At 56.8% G+C, this 22,435-nt stretch overlaps 1 protein-coding gene and 1 long non-coding RNA gene across 14 annotated transcripts in view; one reads left to right on the forward strand and one right to left on the reverse strand.

The window, feature by feature from the left end:
• Positions 1-2,192: 2,192 nt before the first annotated feature.
• On the forward strand, positions 2,193-7,052 carry LOC147650874 (uncharacterized). Its single transcript, XR_015275302.1, has 2 exons — positions 2,193-3,468; positions 4,400-7,052. It is a non-coding gene; the product is annotated as an uncharacterized LOC147650874 (long non-coding RNA).
• Positions 6,884-22,435, reverse strand: part of RIPOR1 (RHO family interacting cell polarization regulator 1) — a 33,373-nt gene continuing 17,821 nt past the window's right edge. For 5 of the 13 annotated variants that reach the window (XM_086847415.1, XM_086847411.1, XM_086847412.1 and 2 more), the window contains 22 exons: positions 18,521-18,647; positions 16,464-16,613; positions 16,072-16,150; positions 15,741-15,764; positions 15,212-15,265; positions 14,980-15,132; positions 14,831-14,894; positions 14,705-14,748; positions 14,370-14,495; positions 13,934-14,082; positions 13,605-13,734; positions 11,739-12,551; positions 11,348-11,487; positions 10,865-11,039; positions 10,582-10,717; positions 10,251-10,412; positions 9,955-10,113; positions 9,414-9,610; positions 9,224-9,307; positions 8,830-8,920; positions 8,559-8,620; positions 6,884-7,852 (listed from right to left, as the gene is read on the reverse strand). In XM_086847415.1, the coding sequence (XP_086703541.1) occupies positions 8,598-8,620; positions 8,830-8,920; positions 9,224-9,307; positions 9,414-9,610; positions 9,955-10,113; positions 10,251-10,412; positions 10,582-10,717; positions 10,865-11,039; positions 11,348-11,487; positions 11,739-12,551; positions 13,605-13,734; positions 13,934-14,082; positions 14,370-14,495; positions 14,705-14,748; positions 14,831-14,894; positions 14,980-15,132; positions 15,212-15,265; positions 15,741-15,764; positions 16,072-16,150; positions 16,464-16,613; positions 18,521-18,621 (3,054 nt within the window). In that variant the 5' untranslated portion in view covers positions 18,622-18,647 and the 3' untranslated portion in view covers positions 6,884-7,852; positions 8,559-8,597. Of the gene's footprint in view, positions 7,853-8,558; positions 8,621-8,829; positions 8,921-9,223; positions 9,308-9,413; positions 9,611-9,954; positions 10,114-10,250; positions 10,413-10,581; positions 10,718-10,864; positions 11,040-11,347; positions 11,488-11,738; positions 12,552-13,257; positions 13,399-13,604; positions 13,735-13,933; positions 14,083-14,369; positions 14,496-14,704; positions 14,749-14,830; positions 14,895-14,979; positions 15,133-15,211; positions 15,266-15,740; positions 15,765-16,071; positions 16,151-16,463; positions 16,614-18,520; positions 18,648-21,433; positions 22,287-22,435 lie in introns of those variants that run through there. The other 8 variants (XM_023934643.2, XM_086847410.1, XM_023934647.2 and 5 more) reach the window with 4 other exon arrangements.

A 22,435-nucleotide genomic window follows, 5' to 3' on the forward strand; every position in this document is an offset into this window, starting at 1 on the left:
CGGGCGGGGCGGGGCGGGGCGAGGGTAGGGGGGAGCGAGGGCGCGAGTCGCGCGCCAACTTCAAACGTGCGGGGCCCGCGGCGTCACCCGGCGCGCGCCTGTGCGTGCGTGCGTCAGCGCGTCACGTGCCGCCGAGGGGCGGGCGGCGGTGGGGGGCCGGAGGTAGCGCCCCACCCTCCCCTCAGGGCAACGTGCGCGCCCGGCGGGGCGGCGTGAGGGGAGTTCCTCTGTTAGTGCTGCCCCGAGATTCGGACAACGGCAGGCAGTCCCTGCTCTGTATGCCCCTGCTCAGCCGGAACTTCCCCCTTCATCTCAGCCAAAACTGCCCGCTTTTCCTCATCTAAAACTTCTCCCTGTACCTTATTAAAAACTGACCCATTCACCTCAGCAAAACTTTCAAAGCAGGAGGCTGTGCCTCAGCTCCGTGGGAAAAGCTCCTCAGGAGAATAAGGCCACAGAGGAAGTCCTTCCTCTGTGCTGAGGAGGGATTTGGCCTGGTTGAAAGACCCAACCTTTTCTTAAGCTGGAAGAGGAGTCAGTACAATCATTAATTAATCAGCAGAAAAGTCACTGGAAGTTTTGTAAATACCAACAAGTGACTCGAATTAGGGTGTAGAGGGGAAGCCATGCGAGTAGTGGCTGAGGGCACTCGGCTTGTTCAGCCTGGAAAAGAGGATACCGAGAGCATTGTGGGCTTCAGTTTCTTCTTGAGGGGCAGCACTGGTGGCTGCTCTCTGTGACCAGCGACAGAACCTGAGGGAACAGTATGGAACAGTGTCACGGGGAGTTAGGCTAGGTATTAGGAAGAGGTTCTTTACCCAGAGGGTGGCCAGGTACTGGAACAGGCTCCCTAGGCACAGCACCAGGCCTGGCAGAATTCAAGAAGCATTTGGACAACATCAGGCATGTGGTGTGATTCTTGGGGATGTCCTGTGCAGGACCAAGATTTGGACTTGATTGTCCTTGTGGATCCTTTCCAACTCAGGAGAACCTAGGATTTTACAATTCTGTGATTTAAGATGGTGTTTGCCTGGTGGTTTTAAGGACCTTGGGCTTCCAAGCTCATAATTGAGTAGGACAAACCAGCTCCAGTCAGCTTCAGCACAGCAGGAATGGTAGATGTGCTGCCAGGTGTTTAGTAGGGAGCTTCTGGGAAAGTCAGCAAGGTTGATTTCCATCAGAAGTCAGACACCATGGTGTTTTCTGTCCACAACATGTCCCCAAAAGGTGAAAAGAGCCACGGCACCCTCGGTGAGATGCATGAATGTATGTGAGAATACACAGGGGCTTGCCTGTCTTTCATTCTCTGCCATTCCCTGAGCTGCTGAATCTTCTGGGTTTAACATATTTTCTCATCTCCAGCAGTGTTGTAGCAGACCCAGAGCTGATTGACAGGCAAGCTGAGGAGAGGAGAAATCTATGAGCTCATGCTGCATCCTCTTGGTATTTTCTTACCATAAATCCATGTGAAATGGAGCAAGAGTAATGGGTTAAAATATTAATAGTTTAAAAATCAGATGCAGTGGAAGGAAGCTGCCTTTTTTTGTTCGTTTTACTCCCCTCCTCTATCAGTCCCTGGAGGTCAGGAATTCAGAGAAGTCTAAATGTAAAAAAAACCTCAACACAAACCTGTGCTGGTAGAATGAAAGAGTTTTAAGGCTGCTAAATCCATGTTAAAAATCTTTCCTCAAATTTGTTCCTCTTGAGATATCACTGCAGGTTGGAGTAAAAGCTGTTCAACAGCCTAGGCTTTACCACAGCCTGCTTAACAAGTGATAAACCCATCAGAAAAACATTAGCATACATTAGCATGTGTAAACTGTGCCCTTAAATTCTGGTTTGAATAATGGTGATGACTTGCTGAGCTGTGCTGTGGGGAGAAGGGTCCCACTGCCAGGGGAGTTGGGCTGAGAGTGAGATCAGGCTCTGACCCGGCTTTACGGGTTTCTCCTGACTAAGCCTAAGCTCTCTCAAGTCCTTGCAAAGCAGCAGAGCACCGTGGGCTGTGTTCTGAGTGCCGATATTCCTTTGGGGGTTGTTGACAACCCAGAACAAGTTTCCTTCTCAGGATCATGACAGTGAGATAAGTCCATTAGCCCAAGTCCATTAGCCCGTTTCAGTGGGGCATTGGCAGCTTACCGAGGGGGCAGAGGGGATGAGCTGTGTGGATGCAGCCTTGGCTGAAGGAGAAATAAATTGTCTGCAAAGCAATGGTAAAAAGTGGGCATTAATTATGAGAGGTGATGGTGTAGCCCACAACGGTGAGCACCAGGGTCTTCACTGCATGAGAGATTTGAATCTGAATTTGAAGGAACCTCACAAGGATCTTTGAGTCCAGTGTTGGACAATCAAAAGCTTTGCTAAAATAAAAAAAAAAAAAAAAAAAAAAAAAAGCCAAACCACATCCATGGCCTTCCTTTTAGCCACTAGGTGAGTTGGTGTAGAAGGAAATTAAGTCAGCACAGTGCGAAGAATCTGCTCAGAACATTTCTGTAGTGTGAGGTTTTTAAAAATCACATACATTCTAAGCTGTCAAGCCATCAATTCTCATGCTGTAATTTTTGGGAGAATGGCGTATCTTTCATCTGTAGCCATGAATCCTGCTTTAAGCTCAAATTTTAGCTCAGGCACGAATCAAAATGGAGAGGAGCAGTAGCTGTGTGTAAAACTGCCTCTTACACTGCTTTAAATACTCACCCAGGCAGGGTGTAAATGGTTGCTAATGATCCCTCTGCCTTTTGTTTGAGCCATGCTATGGCAAATGGCTGCATCTTTCTAGCCGGAATGTCGCTGCTCAGGAAGCAGAAGTTTTTTCCTGGCAAGCACCTATTCGTAGACTTCTCCTGCCAGAAGTGTCCCGGACCATCCACCAGCGAGCGCTGGGGGTCTGCCCTCCTGATCCTGTGTTTCCTCACTTGGAGGCGCTTTTGAGCCGATTTGCAGGGAGTTTAAATCCCAAGCTTCAGTCCTACTGTGAGTGCTCCTGGATATCAATCTATGAGCCTGTCCAAATTAGACACCCAGAGGCAGATGCTCCTTCTAGAAAAGTTGCCTGAGCGAGGCCTTTCCCAGAGATGCCTTTCCCACGAGCAGAATGGGAAGAACTGAAGCCAAGGAGCTCCCGACCACCTTGCTGAGGCCCCAGGTGGGCTCACCCTCCTCATTCCAACTCTGCATTTCCATCGCCTTCACAATTCCTCAGGAGTCACCACTCTAAGGCAGCTCTAAAAAAGACCGTAGTCGAGCTTGAGAGCATTGAGTTAAATTTTTTAGGCTGCCTGGAGCACCATTTGGTCTCTATGAAACAAGGCCCCAGCTGTTGCCCCAGGAGTGGTCCTTGGAGAACAAGCCCATACAGATGTGCCTGACAGCCCTGCAAGGAACACGTCAGTGCTCACGAGGAGGCTGTTGCTTTGCTGTGGTTCAGCTCAGGCTGCTTAGCTGTTCCAATCATCTGTAAGCGCCCCAGTGAGTACCTTGGAAACATGATTTCCCACAAAGCTGGAAAAAAGTGGGAGGTCCAACTTTAAGATTGGTCAGACCAGAGAGTCATAAACTACAACCCCCAAAAATTACTTCACATCAAAATTTAAGTGATTCCTAACGCAAGGGCTGATTGGATCTTGTGGTGCCACAAAGTGTCTCCTTTGGGTCATTCTGGCAGGTGACTGCTCTTGGTGTCAAACCCAGGCAGCTGCACCACCCTGGGTGCTGTGCAAGAGGAGGGAATGTTGTGCTGATGATCTTCAGGGGCACCTCAGGCCACTTTCCTGAGACTGGCAGGTAAAAAGCGATACTGCAGAGTACTCCTGAATCCATATGCACCTTTCCAATTAAAATTTAAAAAAAAAAAAAGCAAAACCAGCAGTAAGCAGGGAAAAGGAACATCTTCCCAAGCCAGAGCACATGGATAATGTAACTGTGACACAGACACCCTCCCACGGGCTGCAGCTCCTACAAGAAAAGCAAGTAGCTGCTGAGCACAAGCACGTCCGTACGGGAGGGGGATGTTTTAAGTGCTGACACAGATTTGGCTGACAAACGTGGTGCTGGCACACTGTCTCCTTTGAAATAACAAATGCTGCCGCAAAACGTGCTCTGCACTGCTGTGTCTGTCCCTGTGTGCTGTGAAAGTGGCTCCCAGGGAGTTCACCCATGAAGCTGAGAGGTCCAAAAATTAAGACCTTTTGTCTGAAGTTTGGTCCCGTGAAAATGGCGGTCCTGCAACTACAGGTGACCTGGTGGTGTCCATAGGGCAGAAGTCTTTGGCAGTGCCAGTGCAGACCCATTCACAGCAAGGGGTTGGGCAATAAATTCCTAAATTAATCTGTTTGAGGTTTTTTTTTCCCACATGTTCTTAAAGCCACATAAATAATGGGATTATTCCTTGCAATTCCAGGAGCATTTTGTCGTGGCCTGCAGCTCCCTGCCTACCCTGACAGAGAAGTCTGCTTTCCTGCCCTGATCTCTACAGTCAAAGTGTAGCTTATATTGGAAAGTGGAACTGTGCTGCAGGGAGGGGACAAGGTTTTGGCAGGGCAAGGAGAACACCCAGGTAGGTGAGTGAATTAAATTCACGGCTTTGGCCACTGGGGCACTGGGCTGTTTTTTTTCCAGCAGTTATTGAAAAGGGAAAAGAAACCAAACCAAGTGTGTGAGAGGGCTGGACCCTTGTCTGCAGCTGCATGTGCTAGCTGGGACCTACATCCCTCATCTCTTGCTGCCTAAAGCTGACAGTGTGAGGCAGTGCTTTGGGAAAAGCACTGTGCTTCCCTCCTGGAGCTCATCCAGTCCCCAAAGCAGGTGGAAGAAGGCTGCCTTTGGGAGCATCTTTGCTCCTCTAAACTATTCCCCTCCCAGGACCATCCGGGCCACTAAGATGATTAAGGGATTGGAGCAGCTGTCATGAGAGCTGAAAAAATGAAGGCTTGGGAGGAGGGTTCTTATCCATGTCTATTAATACCTGGAAGGGGGTAAAGAATCACAGAATGGTAAAGTTGGAAGGAACCACTGTAGTCATCTGGTCCAACCTCTCTGTTCAAGTATGGTCATCCTAGAGGGCATTGGACAGGATTGTGTCCAGATGATTTTTTAATACCTCCAGTGAGGGAGACTTCACACTGTCTCTGGGCAACCTGCCTGTTTATGTGGTCGCTCACACAGTGAAGCTCTTCCTCATTTTCATGTGGAACTTCGTGTGTGCATTAGTTTCTGCCCATTGCCTCTTGTCCTGTTGCTGGGCACCACTGAACAGAGCCTGATCCATCCTCTGGCACCCTCCCTGCAGATACTGACAGACATTGATGAGGTCCCCTCTCAGTCATAACATCTTGAGGCTAAACAGCTCCAGCTCACTCAGTCTTGCCTTGTAAGAGAGATGTTCCAATTCCTTAATCATCTTTGTATCTCTCTGTTGGATCTGCTCCAAGAACTCCATGATTCTCTTGCACTGAGGAGCCCAGAACTGGACACAGCACTCCAGATGTGACCTCACTAGAGCTGGAGGGGCAGGATCAGCTCTCTTGACCTGCTGCCAATGCTCTTCCTAATGCATCCCAGGATACCAGTGGCTTTCTTGGTCCCCAGGGCACACTGTTGGCTAAGAGACAGCTTCTTGTCCACCAAGACTCCCTGGTGTCCTTCTCTGCAGAGCTGTTTCCCAGCAGCTTGGCCTCCATTAGGTACTGGTGCATGGAGTTATTCTTCCCCAGGTGCACCATCATGGTGGATATTCAGGGATTTAAACCAGCAGAAGGGCGAGGTATGAGAAGAGGAAGGCAAATAATACAAGCTTAAAAAAAAATCACCAGTGACACCACAGAGACACAGAGAGAGGGGAAGCAGTTCTGGGAGCCCCCAGCCCCACGGTGATTCCATGCAGGGTGGAGGAGCAAGGGCCCCAGCAGCCCTACTTCATGATGCTGGCAGAAATATCCAGGATCCCCCCTTTCTGCCCAGCCCAATCAGGAGATGGCACAAGACCCAACACTCTGCCGTACACTTTGCGGCCTGATGCCACCTCCTCCTTGGTGGAGCGGAAGGCTCTGTGTCACCAGCCACATTCTGCCAAGACCACTGAACTCAGGAAATTTAATCAAAGCAGTGAGAACCAAACATGTTATGTGTGTCAGGGAGGTGGCCCCCACCGTGCTGCTGCACCATGCTGTCACCACCATCAAGGGCAAAGTTCCTGGGAGAGCCAGAGGAAACAGTGCTTCCTTCCCAGTAAGCTTCCAACAATCCAACAGCTCATTGGTGCTGAGGAGCTGCACAGGAGGGGCACAAAAACCTCCAAAAAACCTCCAGCCTCAGGAAAGGTGGTGAGGGATGGGCAGCAAGAGAGGTCACAGAGAGCAGCCTCCCTCCCAACCCAGTGGTGTGTCCCTCACAGAGTAAGGTGGGGACAGCGGATATCCTGGGACAAGGCACAGCCAGTGAGGCAGAGCAGCTCACAGGGTGGTTTAGCATTCCCTGTCACACCCATCCGGTGTGGGGACATTTGTGGACATAGCCTGGCCACCACAGCAGCTGCAATCTGCTTCCAGTGCTGGACATAGGTCCTTACTGGTCCAAACTGGAAGTCAGGGCATAAATAACCAACAGCAGTTGGAGTTGGGGAACATGTGGATTTACACACATACACACTCCTACATACACACACAGCTGTTTCCTGGGACCACCCTAGTTTCAGTGGCCTTCATCTTGCATGATACATCCCATGCCCAGCAGCCAAATTTTGGCAACATTTGGCTGAATTGCAGGGCCAAAAATCACAATTATTTCTCATTACATCCTCTGTCACCCTCCAGGCAGCTATGCTGACACACAAGTTGCCCTGTCCCAGGGCACTGGGGCCAAAGAAACACCCTTACAGCAACACCGACACTCTTTAAAGGTTTTTATTTCTGCTTTAAAATCAAAATTAGTCATTCTCTGTAATTACATTATATATAGATTTATAGAGACATTATAGAAAAGAATTTTTTGCTTTTGTTTTTCTGCAAAAATCTGTAAATAAAAAATAAAATAAAACAAAACAAACAAAAAAAAAAGGTGGCAGCTTCTGTCCATCCGTCTGTCCGTCCCTCTATCGCTCCTCCTGCCCCTGCCCTCCACAGCACTTCCCAACAGGCCAGGAAAGGCTCTGGGCTGAGGCCACATCTCACTACATTCCCTACAGCCACAAGCCAGGGAAGGACAGGAGCACGTGGAGCTGGAAAGAAGAAACGCCAGCAGAATATATTAATATCTCATATTTCATTTTATTTAAGTCCTGGGGACTCCAGGTGGCAGAGGGCAGCAGTCCCCATGGCCCTGGCAGCTCCTGGAAAGAAACAGCGAGGTTTCCAAAGTGCAGGTCCTTCCGGGACAGGGCGCATGCCCTCGAGCAAGAGGAAGGCAAGAGGAGGCAGAGAAATCCGGTGCCTCTCCCCGCCACCCCGGTCCTGGCAGCTGTAGTGGACGAGGGGGGCAGGAAGGGTGGGCTCCCTGGGTACTTTAAATAGCGATCAGAGGGTGGGATGTGCAGCGAGCCCCCTGCCCAGTGGCGCAGAGGTGGCCCCCGTGGGGCCGGTGGCGGGGACAGGGAAGCGGTGCTCCGTAAGGCAGTGTGCGGCCGTGGCGAGCTGCCGGCAGGCGGGGTAATACTGTGGTGTGCTGCCGAGAGCGGGAGCTGCCGGGTCCCCAGCCCGTGCAAGCCCGGGTGGCCCAGCAGTGCCTTTGCCCTCAGGGATGCAGGTGGGTGTGCGTGGGTCTCAGAAAGCTGTACTGGCCATGCTGGCTGGTGCAAAGATGCGCGGGAGGCTATCCAGGGTCTCCTCCAGTCGCCGGTGAGCTGATTTACCGTCTTCCCCTGCAAGTACACGCCACGGTCAGTGATACAAACTGCACAAGTTCTGCCCTCTGCCCATCCCTGGCCTGTCCAGGGAAACGTGCCTAACACCTGGTAGAGCTGAGCCTGCGTGCTATGGCCACAGCATGGAAACCTCTCTTGTTCTCTACAGTGTTCCCAGGGCATGTCCCAGCTGGGATCTGGATGAAAAACTCCCCAGAGCTTCTGATTCAGAGGCTGCAAATCCTGTTCTCAGCTGCCCACGCGGGGCAGGGATAACCCATGTTTGGGCTGCAGGAGTGTTGGCTTGTGGAGAGCCCCACTTGGGACCAAGGTACCCGTGCTCAGGGCTGTGCCAGCTCCGATGGCTCCAACAGCTGTGCACATCTGCATGCACTGGCATGGGGGTGGCAAGGACTCCCCCAGAACCCCCAGGCACACACAGGGATGCACACATCCATGCTACAGGCTCACTCTGAGCTCTTTGCCTGCAAATCTGCCTGCAGCGGCCATCCCCAGCAAGAGATGGTGACATGGACAATCTGCTGGGACATAGGACACAAGGCATCTACATGTGTCAGGGTGCCAGTGGGATGTGCACTATCAACAACCAAGACACACAGACTCCAAAACGTGACATGGCTGACAGGCTCTAAGACAGAGACATTCGTGAGCAAAGCGGCCGGAGCAGGGACAAAGGGTACGAGGACAGCTCACGTGTCCCAACCTGTGCAGCAGCTGCCACGATCTGGAGGCCTAGAAACACTCAGATGGTTCTCTCAGGGCCATCTAGCAAATAATAAATAACAACCAGGCTTAGTGCTGTGACTACAGGATGCCTGGCCTTCACTGCCAGCTTGCTCTTGCCTGGCAGAACTCGGGCCGTGGTGTGTGGGGTAGCCATGGAGCCCCATCTCCCATGGGCACTGCTGGCACCGGGAGTTGCCACTTGGGATGCTGTGGGTGGGGAGCAAGCAGAGAAGCAGCAGGACACTCACCACACAGCATCAGGCTCTGCTTGGCTGCCTCCCGCACAGGCTCTTTGTCGGTTTGGCACAGGTAAACCAGCTGCTCAATGCTCTCCTTGGCCTGCAGGAGAAGGGACAAGGAAATGAGTTTTGGCTGTCAGGGCTGGAGCAGGAACACATATAGGGAAGGTAGCACAGGGCGCTGCAGCCCCATGGTGCAGAAAAGCCCCTCATGCTCTTTCTTTTCCTCCTCATTTTCCTTCTTTCTCTGCCCCTGCCTGCTGCTACAGCACATTTGGGGCATCCCCAGCTCTTCTCTCCCAGGAGCAGGAGGCTGTGCAGGTGTGTCCAGAGTCACTGGCCACATTGGTTTCCTCTTCACCTGGAACATGCAGCCCTGCTGCCTCCTCCCCACATCCCTCACCTTCAAGCAGCCCAGCGCCGCACACCCTGCCACACGTGTCTGCACCTCCTCATCCTCCAGCTGCTCCAGGAAGCACACGAGGGCCTGGGGGAGATGGGGGAGTCAGTGCCACCGTCTGCAGCAGAGCAGGGGCAGCACCCCAGGGGCTGTGACACCAGCCCACATCATCCCTGGCTTGCCCAGCACGTACCCGTTGGCGGAAGCGGGGGTTTTCTGCCAGGCTGCGGAGCTGGGCCGACACGGCGCTCACCACCTTGCTGTTGCCCTCCACGAGGAGCAGGCTCAGCGCCTTCAGTCCCTCCTTCTTCAGGCGGCCCTCGGGCATGCGCTTCAGGGCACGCAGCACCACATCCTGGTCATCTGAGTTGAGGTTCTGTGCCAGCAGTGCTGTGGGAAGCCATCCAAGGTGTGGGGAGTCACATGGCACCGCCCCCACACCCCTGCCACCCATCCCCAGGCACCTTGGACCCGTGCTGGGCAGAGGGGGCCCCACACAAGGTGCTAATGCATGGAATTGCTCCACAAGACACTGGGGACCTACAGCAAGGATATGGGAAGGCATCATGGGACTGGGCTGCACTCTGGATCAGACGGACTTGCCCACCCCAAGGATGGCTGAGGCTCTGAGTGATGTCTCAGAATAGTCATGGCACTGCTGCAGGGTGATCAATCACTATGGTGATTCTCTGGCACCCCATTCCAGGACTTAAGGAGGGTGGGAGGACACCCACCTTCCTCTGCCAGCTCCATCATGTAGGTGTCAAGCACCAGGGCACCGAGTGACTCAAAGTGGCTCCAGTACTGGAAGATGGTGACCTGCTCGCTCTGGGCGCTGCCAGGCCGCCGTGGCAGGCGCCGATTCAGCACGTCCTCCACCAGTTTCACACACACTGTGGGAAAGAATCAGGATCACAGTCTGCAGCAGCCATGGTGATCCCTCTATGGAGCTCCTGGCTCCCATACCCTCCCACTCATAGTCACTGAGTGCGGCTAGCAACTCCCTGAGTACCCCTGGGAACCCACTCACCAGCATCAGCCAAACCAGAGTGCTGCTCGCTGATGGGAGCTGCATACTGGGCACTGAGCACCTGCAGGAACCGCTCCACGGGGCAGGTGTAGACGTTGGGCGCTTCCACACAGAGGTCCCAAAGGGGCAGCACGCCCTCCTTCCGTGTCGAGAACTGCACCACTGTGGGGACAGGCATTGTCAGACATCCCCAAGGCCATGGCAGCAGGTGAGTGACTCCTGCCCTCTGTCTGGCATGGTCTCTCGATGCCCAGCAATGCCCACGAGGGGACACAGGCTTCACACAGCCTCCAGGCTGGCACAGAGGGCGCCCTCAGCTGTGTTTCTTTACCATCAGCGGCCGAGCTGGCTGCTCCTGCGCGCTCCTCCGTCAGCTGGCACACGATCTCCAGCACCTGTGACTCCCGCAGCAGCCTGTCCAGGGCATACATCTCCTGGCACCGCAGGGGCCCGAAGGTGCCCAGTTTCTGCAAGGCACAGACAAATCAAGGACTTAAGGGATGGAGCTCACTGCCCACATCACAGCCTCCAGCTGCAGCAAGACCCCCTTCAAGGGGATACAGACAGCCCACCCCATGGTGTCCCCTGCTGCCATATCCCACCCTGGTCCTCACCAGCAGCAGGCGGTTGCAGTTGTTGAGGTGAAGCACCAGAGCCTTATCCAGGAACTCATTGCCAGTGCTCATGGGGTCAGTGCTGGCCTCAGAACCACTGCACATTCCGGTGTCATCTGGCCCCATCTCGCTAGCGCTGGGGGCCCTGGTGCTGCGCAGGGGTCTGCCAGCCCTCCTGCAAGCCAGAGAGAGATCAAGGTGGTGGATCAGCACAGGACACCTGGACCTGGCCCTTACCCACCCACAGGGCAGAGGACAAGTCCCAGGGGCACAGGGACTGCCTCCAGCCAACCCCTTATGGAGAGCTGCAGGGTGACACTGTGCCACCAGAAGGATGATGTACTGCTGGTTCTTGACCAGGACCTTCCCTAAGCTGTGATGAACAGGTCTAAATATGCTAGGACACCCTTGAATATCCCCCATTCCAACTGCCCCAAGGCCATCTCCTGCCCTGTGCCCCATGCCACAAGCCCCACTGTGCACCTCTCATCTTGAAGAGGATCCTCCTCAGAGCCCTCTGAGTCCTCCATGTCAGAGGTGTTGAGGAAGCTGAAGCTCTCCAGTGCATGCTCCACTGTCAGGCTGATGCTGGAGGCCCGGCTGAGGAAGACACCTTGCTTCTGCTGTGGAGGAAGACATGGTGGAGTTGAATCCTGGCTCACCAGCCAAGACAGCCCTGCCATCCACATTACCAGTCTGTGCCATCAGGGATGGCCCCATCCCCACCGCCCCTGGGCACTGTCAGCAGGAATGGTCTTGTCTCCACTGGCTCTGAGCACTGCCACCACAGTACCCTGTCCCCATCATCCCCAGGTACTGCCAGCCAGGATGACCCTGTCACCCTCACCCCATGACACAGCTGGGAGCCCCTCACCAGCAGCATCTCCTCCAGACGTTTGAGCTCCCGTTCGAGGGGCTGCAGCTCTGGGAACTGTCCTCGATAGTCATCCAGAGCTGAGCCCAGGAGGCCAATCGCCTCCTCCAGACCTGAATCCACCATCTTCCCCCGTGGCACCTCGGGGATGCTGGTGGGCAGTGGTGGGGCTGGGATGGGCCTCTCTTCTGCAGAGGCTTGTGCCAGTGCTGTGGGGATCCTGGTGCCACAGTCACTCTGTGCTGGCACCTGGCTCTGCACTGGCTCTGCACTGCCAGCCTCCTCTTTGCAGGAGGTGGCCCATGCCACAGAGGCACGAGGCTTGGCATCAGTGGCTCTGTCCTGCCCTGCCACAGCAGCTGCCACCGCAGCAGCAGGGAGAGGATGTGCATCTTGCTCGCCCATCCCTGTGTCCTCCGTGCTGGGCGCAGGCTCCCAAGAGCTCTCCACAGTCTTGACCTCCATTGTGGCATCCACACTGGCCTCGCTGATGTGGCTCAGAGTCCGGGAGTAGGGCACGTGCCCATTGGCCACTGTCTCCTTCTTACGGCTGCTTGTCTCCTCCGGCTGGCTCCTGGCAGAGGGGACGCTGCTGCCACTGGCCCCAAGCACGGCGTCAGCCTCCTCTGGCTGCTGGGAGAAGGAGATCTCGATGGCGGGGGCGGAGGCCTGCACCTCAGGCTGCACGATGGGCTTGTGTGTGGCATGGCGGGCACTGCTGGACAGCTGGGGGCTGGAGGAGTCGTCTGAGGACTCAGAGGAGATGGACCAGGCTGTGCCATTCTCCAGCTCCTCTTGGCGTCGCAGCATGTTCTGGAGAGGGAGAGAACGGTGTCAACTGAGACCCTTCTCCTGCTGCCCCATGTCCTCCAGTTGTCTGCATGTCAGCAGGGGCAGGATCGACCTGAGCTGGAGGGCACTGAGGCTGCCATGGCTCTGCTGACACAGCAGGATGGTCAGCAAACACCTGGCAGATTCCAGCTCTGCATCCCACCCAATGCCAACAGGCAATCCAGCTCCCCATGAACAGCCTCATATGTCCTGGAGCCATGGGGTGCCAGCAGTCCCCTAGCACAGTGGCATGCAACACATGGAGCTAAGGACACCAACCACCATGGCTGCAAGGACAGCAACAGCTCCAGCACTGGCTGGTGGGGACAGCACTGGCTACGATGCCACACCAATTCCATGTTAGTCACACCAGCACCATGACAGCATAACACCAGTGCCATACCAGCACCATCTCACCAGCACCATCACCAGTACCACACCAATGCCACCAGCACGGGGACATGGAGAAGCTGCCTACTCACTAGTGCCCAGCTCTTGCATGGGGGTGAATCCAGGCTCCCCTAGCTTGGGGACTAGCTCTGCAGGATCAGCCAGACCCAGCCTGGCAGAATCAGGCCTTCAGGCATCAGCGAGGGATGGTGAGTAGGAGACAAGGAGTGGCTACAGCTACTGCGGGATGGCCACAGAGCTGGGCTAAGCTACTGGCCTGCTCCAGCCCCGCACTTACGCGGCCCTGCTGCGGCCATCTCCCGAGCTCGGCCGAGGAGACATCGCCGCAGGAGCAGCTCTGAGACAGCTTCTCGAAGAGTGTCTCCCGAAAGATGTCCAGCAAGGACCAACCACGCTTGTCAGCTGCCCGCTCCGGGCTCTTGGGCAGAGAGAAGAGGAGCTGTGAATGTGGGAGGGAGGAGCAGGTGCCGGTACTGGGGAGTCCTGGTGGGAGGGCTGGAGAGCAAGGAGCTGCCTATCCATCCCTGAGCTGTGCCACACTCTGAGACGTTGCCTAGGCATATCCCTGTGTGGACCCCTCCACTGGCCATGTCTCCTGAGCAGCCCTGCCTGGTGCCCACTTACATAGAATGCCTGTTCCCGCAGGGACGGCGTGTCGGGCGGACTCTGGTTGTAGGTGGAGAACCTCTTGTTCACCGTGGAAGCCTTGTTGACAGTGCTGGCTGCCGAGGGCTGGTCATCCTTGTCGAAGGGGCTGGGGAGGACAGCAGGGAGGTGAGGGGTATGCACCAGCCCAGGGGGTCTCAAGACACCAGGACTCCCTGCAGACCAGCTCTGGCTTTCTGTAATTACAGCCCAGTTTTGGGATGGGAGACAGCCTGGGGCAAGTCATCTCTTGCTGGGCATTCCCTGCACTGCCATCTGCCACCAGCAATGCCTGCTAAGGTACTCACTTCCAGGTCACCTCCAGGCTGAGTTTGAGGGTGCCCAGGTCATTGATATCCACAGCCACTACCTGGGGCAGAGCCGCAAAGAGGTCCTTGGTCTCACAGGACACATTGCCCACCACAACGTGGTTGGCCAGGCTTTTTAGCTCTGTCACCTGAAGGAGGAGAGGAAGGAGAGGAGGAAATGAAACCATGGTCCAGTGAGGGTGATGTTTAGGTGAGGTGCTGGAAGGAAGCCCTGCAAAGTGGTGGAATCACCATCCCTCAAAATGTTCAAAAAACATGTGGATGTGGCACTTGGGGACACAGTTTAATGGTGGGATTGGCCGATCTGAGTGAACAGTTTGACTTGATGATCACAAAGGTATTTTCTGACCTAAATGACTCTATGATGCAGGGGGATAGCTGACCCAGCCCATCCCTGTCCTTTTAAGCACTATACCTTGATGGAGAGGAACTCAGTGACGAGGGGCAAGAAAACCATTTCCTCGCTGTCCCACACCTGCTTGCTGTTCACCTCGATGCGCCCTCGCAGCTTCCACCGCTGCCGTCCATACTTCATGAAGATCTGGGGATACAGAGATATGGGTATGGGGGAGACACGACCCCAGGGTGATGGGTGCTTTCTGTATGTCCCTAGGCATGGCCATGGACCCGTGCCACCCGCCATCACCCTGCAACATGCCCTCCACGCCAGCACCCACCTACACCCCTGAGACACCCCAAGGACAATAGGGAAGAGGAAGAGCAGAACCCAACCCATATGGTCCCACCAACCTCATACTGGTCACCAGCACAAAGCCGGGCAAAGCCTGCCAGTCCTGCAAGAGAAGGCAGAGGGGCGTCAGCAGGCAGCAGGCAGGCAGGCAGGCAGCAGGACAGGGATAGAGCAGGACATGGTACCTTTCATCCGGACGTGGAACTCGCCCAGCTGGCTCTCCAGCTCATTCTCCAACAGACACATGTTCTGGGAACAGACAGATGGACAGGACCCATGAGCAGCTGCCCATGGACTCAGCAGTCTGCCAGCCCACCCCAGCCAGCTGCCTCACCTCCGTGTACTCCTTGTAGCCCTTGCTGGCCTCGGCCAGGCTCTCGCGTGCCTCCCGGCTGCCTGGCGAGCCTGTGCTGTAAGCCTTGACCATGTTGTGGGCTCCATCACGGAGCCGCCGCTGGATGCAGTAAGCCTCATACAGCTCATCTATCTGCAAGGACAGGCCCCAGCTGCGGTGAGGAGCAGGGCTGGGGACAGCACGGCCACCCCAGCACTGCCACAGCTCTCACCTTGCTGGCATGAAACTCCAGGCGACGTAGGAACCGCTCGATTGACTTCACTTGCTGGAAAAGCAGAGGAGATGGTGTGAGAGGCAGCACAGCCCCTCCGTGGAGGAGTCACAGCTCAGGATGTGGCCTCTGCATCCCCTGCGCTGAGGCTGGGGCGGGTCCTGCCTGGGAGCTGCAGGGTGGCAGCCAGTGGGAAGCACCCATGTGCTGCAGCCTCCTCTCCAGACTCCTGTGCACCAGAAGGTCCTCCAGGAGCCAAACCAGGCTCCAGGATGCCTTTTTTCCCAGCCTGTGAGCTAACCCAAGCCCTGCACTCAATAACAACAGCTTCTGTTTGCCTGAAAGGGGTTACAAGATCATCTCTGCTTTATCCCCTGCCCACCTGGACCACCCTGCCTGCAGAGCCCAAGTCCCTCTCCTTCCCAGGGGACAAGGCAGCAGGGCAGTGCTAGCAGAGCGGGGCTGGCAGTGGCACATCCCAGGCACAAGGAAGGGGAATACAGGGAGACGAGACACTGATCCCGCTTACCTTATCCAGATCGTAGAGAAAGCCCTGGAGGAAAGATGAGAGGGATAAGACGTAGCACAAAGCCAGCTCTGCCCACCCAAAGAAGACCCAGCACACGGCACCCACCACCCATAGCATGGCAGTGGGACATGCAGCACCCAGCCAGGGCTGGAGAGTGCATGACAGAGGCATGAGAGCCCCAACACCAGAGCCTGGGCTGGCCCCTACAACACCACAGAAACAGGCTCTGCCCCGGCACAGATGGACCACAAGTTGTCCCAGCTGTGCCCATGACCCCAGCTGTCTACCCAAAGCACCATTCCCCATAAGGCTCTTCCCAAGCGGCACTCACCAGGCGTGAATTCCTCTTGGACTCACGGATCTGTGTGCTGAGCTTCTCCAGTTCCAGCTGGTGCACCTCCAGGTAGGCTCTGGGGGCAACCACATCATGGGGGTCAGGTTGGGATGGCTGTGTCCAGGGCTCCTGCTTCCCACAGCCCACACCAACCCAGCACATGTGGCAACACATCCCCACTCCCTATTCCAGCACACAGGTGCGGGAATCCATATATGCCTCTACATAAGATGTGGTGGGGTGTGGGATACCATACAATCTGGGACCCTGAGGCAACATGCCCAAGAGACCTGGCATGTCCCTGCCTGGTGGGAGCAGAGAGCTGCCAACCCCAAGCCATGTCCCCATGCCCATCAGGAGCTCCCTGCCTCCATCCACCCAGCACTTACGTCAGGCCCTTCTTCAGAGCTTCGTACACCTCGTCCAGGCGGTTGGGCTGAGGCACCTTGGGTGGTGGGGATTTGTGGGACATTGAGAACATCCTACTGACCCTGGAGCCAGTCTTGCGGGAGACAGTGGGGGTGAAGGGTGAGAGATTCCTGGGGAGAGAGGCTGGGATCAGCACACAGCACCAGGGTCCGTCTGGGTGCCCCAGCCAGCCAGGCACTCTGTCTCAAGACAAGGGCAATCTCTGGCATGGAGGCCAGGTCCACTGGGACCTGCCTGCCCCTCCCAGGACTCCCTGGCCACCATTCTAAGCATCCAGCAGGGCTGGAAGACACAGAGCCACGAGACTGGGCAGCGCTGCCTGCACCACATGCCTGCAGCCCCCTGGCAATGCACTTAGCTGCCCCAAAGCCATGGGAAAGACAAGGAGAAACCCACAAAAGTGAAGATGGAGAAGAGCAGGAAGGCAACACTGTTCCAGTGGGGTCCAAGAGTTTGGCCTTGGTGTAGCCTCTGCAGAGGTGGGGGGGTCCCTTGTGCCAGCTGAGGGGAGACAAGGCAAAGAAAGATGGCACCAGCTGGAGTCAAACTGAATTCCTGGAGGGTACCTGGGGACATCTCCAGCCCTGGTTGCCCTCTAAGGGGGCCATGCCCGGCTCCATCGCCAACACCCCAATCTAGCACGGAAGCATCCTGGGGACCGGCAGCCCTGTCACCTCATCACCCAGCACAGCAACATGGGGCAGGGACATGCTCATTGATGCTATGCCTATCCAGATGTCACCAAACCTGCTGGATGGAGCTGCCTCCCCCAGCCGACCCGCGGGACGCCGGCCCAGCGCTGGGACCCGAACACCACCCTTCCTGCCTTGTGCAATGGAGGCACTCCCCAGCCCAGCGAGCAATGCCTCACTCAGACCGGCTCTTCCCTTCCTCCTTCCAAAGCATCGCCGTGCTACCAGTGCCCAGGAGACACCATGGGCTCCTCATTTCCCAGCCTCAGGCAGTACCTCCCATCCTGTGCTACTCTTCACAGAAGTGACCAAAAGACTTCCCCGAATCATCAGTGGGGAAATGAATATGTCTTGGCCTCCTCCCAAGTGATAGGTAAGCGCCTAATTTTCACCATTCCTTCTCCTTCCCATCCTCCACGGTCCCTGGAGACATGTCCAACAAGCATCCCCCCAGCAAGCACTTGGCTGCAGGCATCTGTAAGGTCTCCCTCTTCTCTGTCTCTAAGGGGCCCCCTCTGGTACCCACAAATCCAGCAATGTGCTGGTGACCTGGAAAGTGTCACTTGGCCCAGAGGCTGAGCAGGACCTGGGGACAAAATAGAGCAGGGCAGGAGGTCAGAGCACAGGGAGGCTCTGCCTGCTACCCAAGAACTACCTTCAAGACAGTAGCCAGGAGCTAGGGATGGTGCAGAGAGGGTTGGTGGGGAAGTGCAGCATGTGGGGATGCTCAGCAGAGAGGAGGAGGAAGGGTATGAAGGGACCATAACATCACAGGTGGATGGAGAGGATGGAGCAGGGAACAGCTTCTCCTCACACTGCAGCTGGCAGGCAGCTGGTAAAACCTTTCAAATGATAGGTTTGAGGTGACCCTGAGGAAACCCTGATTCACACCAGCATTCAACCCCAAAACTGGCTGCCGCAGGATGTCAAGGCCATCAAGACACTTCAAAGCCACCCCAGCTCCACCACACCCATTAAACATTATGAGATGGTCACAGGGAAGGTCTTAAGAGCTGGTTGAAGAATGAGGTGAGCTACACCTGGCCCCTCTGTCCTCTCTGGCAGCAGCCACAGGGCTGCAGGGTCCTCACCCCACCTGGGGCTTGGTATGGCAGAAGGCTGGGATGATGGGCTCTGTCTCCTACATGGCCTCAGTGTTCCCTGCAGCCCCCTGTGCAACAGCCCCTGGCTACAAAAAAGATCCCTGAGGGAGATGCTGGGACAGCTGGATGGGAAGGAGCCTCAGGATGCACAGCAGGTCCCACCACAAAGCCCAAGCCCGTCCCCATTCCTCGTGGCAGGCAGCATGAGCACCCATCTCCTACCTGAAGGGCCGGTCGGCCGATGAGTTCACTCCGGCGAAGGACTGGCTCCTATTGATCTTGGTGACGAGGACTCGGCGCTGCGGGCGCACAGACAGTGACATTGTTGACTGTGACCTGGAGGGCCGCCCTGGGGACAATGAGACATCAGGGTCACCAGCAGCAGGGTGAGGACACACAGGCAGGCAGGACTGCCAGGAGAATTGAGAATAGTACCCACGGACCATGGGTTGGGAGACTTCCCACTCTCTCAGTCCAAGAACACTCCTGGTGGCACCGGGACACAGATCCCATGCTGTCCCCAGAGATACCGCCCTTGGTGAAGTGGGGCTCTGGGCACAGATGTGTCCCAGGTTGGAACTATGGGAGTCACAGAAAGGGGCTGATGCCCAGTGCCTACCATGGCCTTTCCCAGACATGTCCATGGCAAACTCTACATTCTGCCCAAGCCCAGACATCTCCTCCTGAGCCCCACCTTGTCCTATGTCCGTTGTCACCCGTGCCACCCTGCTGCAGGGGCAGGAAAAACACAGGGCTGGACCCGTCTGCCCAGCCCTTTGCTGTCTCCTTACTTGCTTCCGCTCACTCCAGCAACCAGGAGGGAAACCCAAGGACAACAAAGCACTTTGGAAAGTTCCCAGCTTTGCCAGGAGCTCTGCGTGGGGGGAGAAAAGGCCAAGCCATTCCCTGACAGATCCTGGAAAGTCTGTGCAGGCCACACGTGTCCAGCCCCATGGCTGCTGCACCCTGTCCTCTGCTCCTGGCAGTGACAGTGTCAGGAGCCTTGAAACCACTGCTGTGACCCTCCTGTCCCCACCACAGCCAGTGCAGTTGATGCCAGCCGGGGATGGAGCAGATTTCTGAATCTCAGGGCCTGGACCTGGCTACCACTCTGTGTCACAGGAACCATTCCTATAGCCCTGGCCAGGGCCGGGGCTTGGGGAGGGCAACGCAAAAGACAAGGCAAGAGCAGAGGAGAACAGGGCTCCTGGCTCTGCCACCCCTAGCAGTGCCAGCTGTGCACATGCAGGAGCCCAGCCCACTGGGCAGCCACAGAGGAGCAGGATGCAGGATGCTCCACTTCATTCTGGCACCACTGATGGCAGGTCAATCCCCCTGTTCCAGCCAGCCCTGAGCAGAGCTGCAGCAGCTGCTCACAGTACCTGGCAGTCATTCACCCCACCAGGAACAGCCAGGCAGGACCCTAGGGATGCACAGCTTCCCAGGCTGACAGAATGAGCCAGAGCCACCTCCATCCATCCTAAGGAGCTCACTTTGCTTTTCCTCCTGTCTCCAGCATGGCTGACAGTGAACAGCACAAGGACACAGGCACTGCTGGGGCTTCTGCCGCCATCCCCTCTCCTTCCTTGTGCCCCCCAGTGCCCAGGACCCCAGCTGGGCCTGGTCCCACATGGCTCACACCCACTCAGCCTCTGGAGGGCATCCCCCCAGCACTGTGTCCCTTGCCACCCCCCACACCAGGCTGGGGACAGGGATTTGCAGCGCCCAGGATGTGCCGGAGCCATTTGCAGTCAAAGCTAACCACCACCACCACCACTCACCCCTATCCCAGTGGAGCCAGGAGGCAGCAGGTCCATCTGGTTCCCCCCAGCCCACACCACGGAGCCGCTCGGCGGGTCCCACGGACGCAGCGTTATCTGGGTGCCAGTCCCTCCATTTTCCAGGACAACACTGTCCCAATTAAGCTCATTACGAAGAGCTGTAATCCCTGGCAGCCCGGCTGACCTGCAGGCCTGGGCAGATTACCCTCTGCAGGGCTCTTTAATCGGCTCCCCACTGAGCGAGGAGGGCCTGTGGCACCCGTGCTTGCTCCCCTGCTGGGTGCTGCAGTGGCTCAGCCATAGGGAGAGCACCCATAGGATAAGGCTGTCTTGTGTGGGGTAGGTCACAGCTCAGGGTGAGGACGGTCCTGCCAACCCATCCTTCTCCAGCACATGTTGCCATTCTGGAGCACAGAGGGACCTCTAAGGAGGGTTTCCCAGGCAGGAACCTGCACTGGGGAAGGACACTGAGGCTGTCAGAGGAGAGAAGGATGCTAAGAGCATCAAGGGGAGGAGGATGCTGGAGGGGGAAAAGGATGCTGGGTGTGCTGGAGGGGACTGACGCCCCAGCACAACTCCCCAGCAGTCAGAGCAATCTGCAGCCACTCACCCAGGCACCTCAGAGGCTTCGGCAGACACTTGTGCTGTGCTGGGTCCTGCTCCAAAGCACATGATGCTCCCTCCCTGGCACAGGGAGCAGTGGTTGCTGAGAGAACCACATCCCTGGTCCAGCCCTGGCTCTCCCCCAAACATCCACTACAACACACCGTGGCACCCTGCAACCAAGATCCTGTGCCAGGACCCCAAGCCCCCCTGGAGAAGGGGGACACCATAGCCCTGCTCTACAGGAGTAATGCTCCAGCAGCCCCAAGGATGCTCCAGCCCAGCACCAGCGGGCAGCTGGCCGGGTGCTGAACGGCAACGCCGCCTGCATGAGGCAGGGCAGGCGGGATGTGGGGTCTCTGTTCCTGGCACTCTTGGGCTTGGCTCACAGAGGAGGAAAAATCCCCAGCATAGTGCATTCCTGACATTACCGAGATAAGAGGTACCTGGTACCAGCAGCACAGCCAGCCCCTGCAGGGAGCAGAGCCTGGGGCACGCTTGGACGGGACCACTGGGCACCGTATCTCACCCAGGCTGGTGAGCCCCATGCCAGGCTTACCATGAGGCTGGCACCAGCAGAGCACCGGCACACTCCTGTCCCTGCCATGGGGTAAAGCCCCAAGCACATCCTTTCTCCCTCCTAAGCAGAAGTGGTCCTGCCCCAACAGTTCAGTCCCAGCAAGCCCCACTGTCCTCTGCCCTTAGTTAGGGCTCAGTGCTAACAAACCTGCCTCCCGACCAAGCTTTTCACCTTTTTCGTGCCACACACTTCCTCCAGATCTTCCAGCGTAGGAAATGCAATCCTGGGAGTGTGACCCCCTGTCCGTCCTCGGCCAGCACTGCCCGTGGGTAGCACCCAAAAGGGCAGCGAGCAGCTGAACAGGCAGCACAGCACAGGGTGCTGGAGCCCACCCCGGGGCTCTCCAGCCCGGCCGCCGGCTCCTCTCTCGACTCCCGGTGCTCTGGAGATGATTGGGATCCCAAGAATGCTGGTCTGAGCAGCGGAGGGGGCAGTCCGACCGGCTGGGTTGGTCCCAGCTGGTTTCTGTTTCCGACACTCAGACACCAGCCTGAGGTCGCTCCGGCGGGTTTATCAACACTGCCCTGCTCGGAGACGCCCCAAACTGGCTCCCCCTGAGTCCCCAGCCCTGCAGCCATGGGAGCTGGGGGTGCTCTGAGCAGCACTTCCAGGGATGTCACTCACTGAAGGCCACCGATGCCCACCCAGCAGTCTCCAGCACCCCTCACCTCAGGGAAGACACCCAGGACCAACCAGCAGCACCTAAGGGTACCCAAGGGGGGTGGGCTGCGGTCCCTGCACGGATGGCACTGCGGCCCCCCCTGGGGCACAGCGGGGCACCAGTGTCCCTCGGTGAGGGAGGCCACGATGGCCACAGGAACATCCATTCTGCCCGTGGCGTCGGGGGCATGTGGGGGGTCCCGCCCCAGCACCTTTGGGTGAAACTTGGGCGCACGGCGGGGGTGACCTCGGGAGCCTGTGAACTCAGCCCGCTGGCTCGGCTCCCCCGGAGCAGCCGCTGCAGCCGTGTTTGCACAGCTGTGGCCCCGCTGCCCCAACCCAGGCACGTACCCCGGCCCCCGCCGGCCCCTTCCGGCCCCGGGACAGCCCTTGGCCGGCTCCCAGCGTGGGCTGCAGCAGTTCTTCCCTCCCGTCACTCCTCATCCCCCTCGGCACAGAGGATGGGAGCATCCGGGGAGCGAAGCCCTGGTCACAAGGAGCCTGAGAGCCGCC

The sequence above is a fragment of the Cyanistes caeruleus genome, chromosome 12 (assembly GCF_971803275.1).
Source record: "Cyanistes caeruleus chromosome 12, bCyaCae1.hap1.1, whole genome shotgun sequence".
In the NCBI taxonomy this organism is placed as follows: Eukaryota; Metazoa; Chordata; class Aves; order Passeriformes; family Paridae; genus Cyanistes; species Cyanistes caeruleus.